The 7,500-nt window shown below is 32.8% G+C and overlaps 1 protein-coding gene across 1 annotated transcript in view; it reads right to left on the bottom strand.

The window, feature by feature from the left end:
• LOC113809321 (torsin-1A) overlaps nucleotides 1-7,500 on the bottom strand; it is an 8,626-nt gene that overhangs the window by 76 nt on the left and 1,050 nt on the right. The window contains exons 2-7 of the mRNA XM_027360869.2: nucleotides 5,614-5,717; nucleotides 4,608-4,769; nucleotides 4,288-4,439; nucleotides 3,960-4,108; nucleotides 3,300-3,444; nucleotides 1-2,032 (exon numbers count right to left, since the gene is read on the bottom strand). The exon at nucleotides 1-2,032 is cut by the window's left edge and continues 76 nt beyond it. Coding sequence (XP_027216670.1) covers nucleotides 1,903-2,032; nucleotides 3,300-3,444; nucleotides 3,960-4,108; nucleotides 4,288-4,439; nucleotides 4,608-4,769; nucleotides 5,614-5,717 — 842 coding nt within the window. The 3' untranslated portion in view covers nucleotides 1-1,902. The remainder of the gene's footprint in view (nucleotides 2,033-3,299; nucleotides 3,445-3,959; nucleotides 4,109-4,287; nucleotides 4,440-4,607; nucleotides 4,770-5,613; nucleotides 5,718-7,500) is intronic.

Here is a 7,500-nt window from a genome sequence, read left to right as displayed (position 1 = left end):
CAATTTAAGAATTTTGTTTATAACTTCAATATCAAATACAGCATATATCAACAGAGTGAACACATTAAATATCAGCAAACATATTCTTGGAATAAGAAACCTACTAAAATAGGCTTTTATATACCAATCAGGTATTAGGATAATGGCTGCATGAAAATGAAAGTACAAAAATGACTAGTGCAAACATCATTATATATGTGTAGTGTCTAATAAGTTTAGACCCATATATACATATACTCTCTTTTATCCCAAAATGCACCAACATAATTTGTCAACTTAGGACCCATATTTCTAAAACACTTGCACATACAAACAAAATATTTCATAAACAATTTACCAAAAATAATAATTATGCACAAAACTTCACATGTAAAATATCTATTATCAATGACTTCTAAATAATAACCAATGTATAACTACATGATATTATTGAAGAACAGAAAAAAAAAAAAAAAATCAAAGCATGGCTCTTAATCCTCTCGTGCATGGGATAGATATGTACTTGTTTATTTAGGGTCCTATGCAGGCACCTGATGCACATGTCATTACTACACATATATATTTGCCAAAAATACACAGGTGACACTTTGTTCTATCAACTTATGTTGGAATTCCTCCCATATTGTGCACATGAGCAGTCAAAGCACTACAATATCTGCTTGGCAATTGGCCAGGTGAGTTTTCTCTGTTGCACAATTATGTGCAAAGAACTTAAGTGAAGCTCATTGAATACAAAGACCCACTGTGCTAGGTATGTGCAATATCCACATGGCTTTGCTTCATTAACTTTGTTTACACAAATGCTTCATAACCATTTAGTAACACAAGATTCATTACTAAGCCTACCAATCTTACCTCTTTACCACACTCTTAATTTTTTGGGGATAAAAAGTTTTAATTTCTATTACTGTTATCATCATCATCATCATCATCATCATCACTAACATTACTCTATCACTGATATTATTATAACATAAGTTACAATAATAATAGAAAGAAAACTTACTTTCAAAAAGTTAATGGAATGGCAAGGAGGTGAAGTTGGGAAGGCTGGAGACTGTGGTGATAAAACACTTCTCGAGCCATCTGTGTAACCAAAATTAGTAAAAAACAAAACCAAAGTGACCAGTGCATGTATACAAGCACCCCTGGTATCAATGGGTTAATTATTTCCTCTCAAGAAACTGTCACCTAAAACCACTGTTAAGGCATCACGATTTACAAAAGCTATCATATTATCTAAAAGCTATCTCAAATTTAAGGAGCATCAGTGAGCCTCAAGCTATGCAAATTTGATGTTTAAAAACTATGCTCCAATGAGAGGACAGAGAAAATAACGCCAATATTGTTACTAACCTGGCACCGGCTTCCTTAAAGCTGCACATTATTATGATACTATGACTAGGATCATTTAAAAATCCCACATTGGACCTTCAGCCCCCTTTCCTATTATCATACAGTAAAACCAATGCCAGAACCAATTCAGCCTTGCTCAGGTTTTCTCCAGAAAATTCTGCACATTTTTAGGAACAGCATCCCACTGAAGATATTTACATAAAAATAGATTTGTTCTTGCTTATCTTAGGCATGTATGAAAAACAAGAAATGTCTTCTACCACACAGACTGCTGGTTGTTGCATAAAAAAATAAATCCTTATAAACACGTTTGGTTTCATTTCTAAAAAAAAAAGGAGAGTGAAAAAAAAAAAAAAAGTTAAAAAAATTGTTTAACTATAGTGTATAACAGACTACCAATATTCTATCTATTGAATTGGTAAAAATAAAGAAAACAGAGAGCATCTCCCTTTCAATATTTTTTTGCTTAGTTACTTCCTTAAGCTTTATTAACAACCTCATAGACATAATAAAGTGACATATAATCCAGTTCCTTTTGGTAGCTCTTTAATCAAAAAGAGAATCATAAACATCATTCGCAAGAATGTACCCAACTTTCTGAGAGACTCGTTTGCAGCCAGTAGTGGAGAAAAGGTTGTTCTCTGGAGGAAAATACATCATTTCATCTGCTACACGTCTGCAAAACAGGAAAGAGGGAGTTACTATTATAATATCATGAAGTAACTTCAGTGAAGGTATGAAGTAATAAGATGATCCTTTGAACAAGGGGTATGGAACAAGTAAAACTTACACAAGTGAAGATGTTTAATATGAAAAAGCAGACAACAAAGATGCAAGAAGATATCACTTCAGATTTGCACGGAAAAGATGGGATCAGTAAACCATGCTACATTATGACTTTGTAGATGGCTTTTACATAAATTGTAATAGTAATATCAACAAATGCTATAACATGATTTCAGTGCTTGTTATTTAATTATGCACTGTGTTATATTATCTGTCATTCTGCATAGTTTCTGCTCATCATGTATACAGTCCTATCTTGTACCCTCTCTACATCATATCAACACCAAAGAGCATTCCACTAGTAGAATGCACATGTCCTGAGCAATGTCTTTTAGAAGATAGTGAAGCCAGTTTTATCTTCCTTGGTTAAAAATTACAACCAAAGCAAGTGAAGGGAGGTGCCTTTTTCACTTTTTATTGATTTTTCCTTCCTTCATTTTGGAAACCTCTTAGACTGTAGTTAGATTAAAGACAAATGAAAGAAAAAAAAATAATGGTACATCCCATCACATTTTAAAAATGTTCAATGAATATATTAAAATAAACTATTAAGTGATATTGATAAACTCCTCCTGCTTCCTCTTCCATCTAATGAAAGCCATATCAATTCAGATCACTCTATGTATATGGAATGTGTTTGACTTTTGAGCATGACTACACCTAATTTATTGGTCAAATCATTATTTTGTTTTTAAGGAAGATATACCTTAATCTAGTAAATGAGACTAAATGTGGGTTTTGTTCCACTACGGAAATGTATTAAGCTATGTCAAAAGACATTTGAAACTAGCACCCCCTCCCCCCACAAGATCCTCAGTCCAAAATATTCCTTTCTTTTTGAGGTGGACTAAAGTAGTCAACATGCTGCCAGAAAATACAATTCAAAGTATAACACCAAATCCCAAGGGACATAAGAGTGCTAACTTAGTTCTACTAGAAAAATTGAAGAATTAATCAAGGTGTCAATGTTATCATTAGCTGTTAATCAGCCGAATTCCTCAATAACTATGATACTGGTTTATTAGTAAAGAAGACTTAGCATTCATCAGTGGTATCAATATCAAATTTAGACTTATACTAAGAGGTAGAAAAACATGTATATATATTAACATATAACAGACTAAATACTTTAGTAACAGTAATTATATAAAACTTACTGTTTTATAGCTTTTGTTGGTGTGTGTCCTCGCCTCTTTAAGTCATCTTCTGTACACATCTCAATGTGGCGGCGTTCAAGAGGTAAGAAGGGCACATAGTGATCCACAAGGCTATGCTGTATCAATTCACTCTGGTGAAGGCCACCTAAGAATGATAAATAAGGGAATGAATGTGTTTGAGTTTGCATGGGGGGTTCATGAATATCTGTCTATCTGTGTGTGTGTGTGTTTGATCAATTTCATCCATTGCATCAACTGTTACTAGAATGAAAGTTTTTATAACATTACATATGTTGGCATAGCTGGGGGGTGGAGGTATATACAGTCTCCCTTTGGGATTTGTAAATTGTAAATTTAATATCTAATTTTCAACAGCTTACCATTATCATTTGGAAAATAAATAGGTAAACAATTCAATCAAGTGAGATAAACCAAGAAGCTTTACAGACCCTCTTTTTCTGAAAGCTTTAGGAGCCTAATCCTTTTACACCACAAGTGTCCCTGCCCTTACTAAACTCCTGGCTATGTGCCTGATTACATGTGTAAGATTTTACTTCTAAAGTTCTTCTTATTGGTGCATTTATTACTTTTCATAGTTCAAATGATCACTTGATTTCATGCAATGAAAATGGTGTAGTTTGGTAAATCTATCTTTCATACCATCTTCATTGAAAGCTCCCTTCTCTATCAAGCTTTCCATGTCTTTCAAAGTAATTTCTTCACGCTTTACTCCATTACGCCACATCTTCAGCATAGTTCTTGTGATTTCTGGTCCGCCAGTGTTACTCAGGAAAAGGAATATGGATTTTCTGATAAACAGAAAAAGGAAAAAGAGTAAGTTTGACAGCCTTTATAATCTGATTAAAAAATAACTAAAGCAGCATTAAATATAATTTTTATGTAACAGAGCATATTAGAAGTACCTCAACACTGTTATCATTATATACCAATAAAAATATTGGATACAAATACACAAAAATATATATACCTGAAATCTACTCCGTCAATACTCTCATGATAATCTATGAATGGCTTTATTGCATCTATCATCCCGAGAGGCATCTTGTCTATTTCATCAAAAACAAAGAGTGATCTCTCACATTGGCTTACATTCCCTCTTATCCAGTCCTGAAGGTGAAGCTAAAAAAAGAATAATGATAATTAAGAAACTGTTTCTAAATTATTTAATTAAATATGAACTTTTGATTATTTCCAATTCTTGCAAAAGCATCACACCACATATATGTTGAATCTATATTTAATTTTCATATTCCTATGTATGTCATTAAAACTATACTCTTCACTAACCTTATAGATGTCACTTTGTTGTTCATGAGGGAAGTGAATAGTACTAACAAAAAGGTGGACATAATTGCTTCTCATGCCCAGCTTGTATATGTTTTCAGCAATAAACCGTGCAACATAGTTCTTTCCTCCTCCTGTCCATCCATGAAAGCTCATCACCAAGGCCTAAAAATTGAAGTACAACTTATGAATATATGTACAATTCAGATATCATTTGGTTTTTAGACAAACCTAACATAAAATTTGACATTCATTGTTTATTGCCATTTCTGTACATTCTAATTTGTGAAGATTATAATTGTATCAACAGTGGAGGTCTAACTTTTCATTAGTTATCATAAAGTTTGCTAACAATGAAATGAATAATAATTAGTGATACTGGTAAACTGCAGCACAATAAAAAAAACAACTGTCCCGAGATGGCATGGGATTCTTTCATAAAGACCTATAGAATATATATTTTTATTATATGAAAATAGTAACTGATAAATGATGATGCAAGATTCATGAATATAGCAAGAATTTAATAGCGGTGTTACTTATGCCAATACAAAAAAAAAATATAGATCAGTAGTTTTTAACCCTTTTTCTACCATGCCCCCTTTAAGTAAGTGTCATTTTCTCCATGCTCCCATTGCATCTATAAATAAAATTCCCTCAGATTTAATTAAAAATTAAAAAAATAAACATAAATAAAATAAAATAAAAATTATATATATATATATATATATATATATAAAATATATATATAGATGTATATATGTTCTTAGTCTTTCTACTGGGTATGGATTATTAATGTTCTCATTATTTGACCATGCTCTATTTGACCTTTTCCTAAGGGCTTGCCTCCCCCTTGGAAATAACTAATGCCCCAGGTTAAGAACCACTCATATGGATGAAATATGGTATGATGTCAATGTAGCCAATAAAACAGGTCTCATGCAAATTTGCCATTACCATAAAATGTATTGTAAAAACAAGCAGTAAAAATAATTATTTATTACCACACCTTGCTTGGATTATTCTGGGAGAGATGTCCTTTCAGTGCTTTCATAACAACATCTTTCACCAGGTGCTGCCCGTAGAGATGGTGTTGAAAGTCTAGAGCCAATGCTGAAATTATCAAAGGGTATAGTTGAAACATTTATTACATCTTCAACCACTTACGACGGGAACTCCCAGAGGTATACCAAAAACCATGCGCCAGGGTGTGAATGGAGTCAGGTGCTTGGGGAAGAATTAAAAAACATGAAATTACCCTGCTCACAATGCTTTTGGCTGAGGCAGTCCTACCTTCCTTCTAAGCCTTTTTCTCTCCTTTTTTCTTTTTTTTTTCTTAATTCTCCTCATTGATTACATCTCTGGCCAAACAAGCACACTATTGTTTAATGTGCATAAATTAGAGCAGGGTCAACTGTGCATGATGTGACAACATCACCCCAGTGTGAGTAAGTGTTTGTGATGATGTGATAGGACATCATCCCATTGTGATTGGGTTAAGTGACACAATATCATTATCTGTGTTGAATAATGTAATGCAAGATTTCTGAAAATATCAGTTATATATCCACACAGTAAATAAGAAAAACATAAATTAAATTACATGTAAATATGAAGTAAGTAACAATATGTATTTATATCAAACTACACACTGGTATATTAGTTATCTGAGAATTACTCTGTATATTTAGGCACTTTACTAAATCCTAATTTTCCAGGAAGTTATAGCTGGTCTTATTAAAGGGCATCTTAATAGTACAGGTACAGTGGACACTCAATTTTCTGTTAACCTTGGCACTAGGCCCATGCCTGAGATCAATGGAAATCACATTAAGAAATAAAATTCAATGCTCCTCCAATCCCAATTATATACCTATTGAATTAATGAAGCTGCACTAGCCACTGCAGTGTAAACTAAACCTAAACTAATGCTGTTTCATAAAACTAGATTTTCTGGCACTTCCTGGAGTGCATGCGACTAACTCTGCTGGCCTTTGCCAAAGCCCGTAAAGTATAGACACAAATCAGCCATATGATTATGTCTATCAATAATGTATTTGTTTCAAGAGTGTTTGATTTTCAATCTATGGTCAGGTGATAAATACCCTGAAATAATACCATAGCTTCTGGTGTCCATATTATGTGTGATTAACTCAGAAATTCATATACAGATGTAAACAACATAAACTCCAATATAAAAACTTTAGCTCTGGGTTGCTTCCTTTCTGTAGAAGGTATTTTTGTAATATAAATCTTTAATATAGCTATCTACAATAAGAAGTCAATTTCATTCCAATATATAAAACTAATAAGTCTTAAAAAACAAACACAGTTACTGGTATAATCAAATCACTAGACAAAATAACCAATATTATAAATGTAAAGCAAACCAAAAGCTAGTTTATCTGCAGTCACTTTACATATGGTATCCATTGAAAAGCTCAAATAGGCTATACAGTGTTTCCATTCTAGCATCTTGCATGTCTAAATTCAATTGCCATGGTGGCACATAACACTAGGGTATCTGCCTTCGTGTTTCCTTTATCATCACAGACTTGTCCACTGCCAACTGTAGATCTGCATCTGGCAAATTTTTGGTGTATGACAACCATAAACTATAATGTAAACAGTTCTTAGCATCAAAGGATCAACTAATTTTAAAACACTTATCTTTGATAAATACATAGGTTACTTATCCCACTGGCACTGGGTACATGTATACTGACTGTGGAGTTATTAACTGAATTTTGCTTACATGTATTCAGTTACCGAGGAGTTAATTTATAAGGCACACATGACCTTACCTGATTTCAATTTTTTCTAATGCTTTTGATATTGATATCATCATTAATGCTGCTATTAAAATTATAGTTATCAAAATACAAATGCTTCACAA

This window comes from Penaeus vannamei, chromosome 8, assembly GCF_042767895.1.
Source record: "Penaeus vannamei isolate JL-2024 chromosome 8, ASM4276789v1, whole genome shotgun sequence".
In the NCBI taxonomy this organism is placed as follows: domain Eukaryota; kingdom Metazoa; phylum Arthropoda; class Malacostraca; order Decapoda; family Penaeidae; genus Penaeus; species Penaeus vannamei.
Note: the sequence above shows the minus strand (reverse complement) of the source record. Positions and strands in the feature narration are given on the sequence as shown.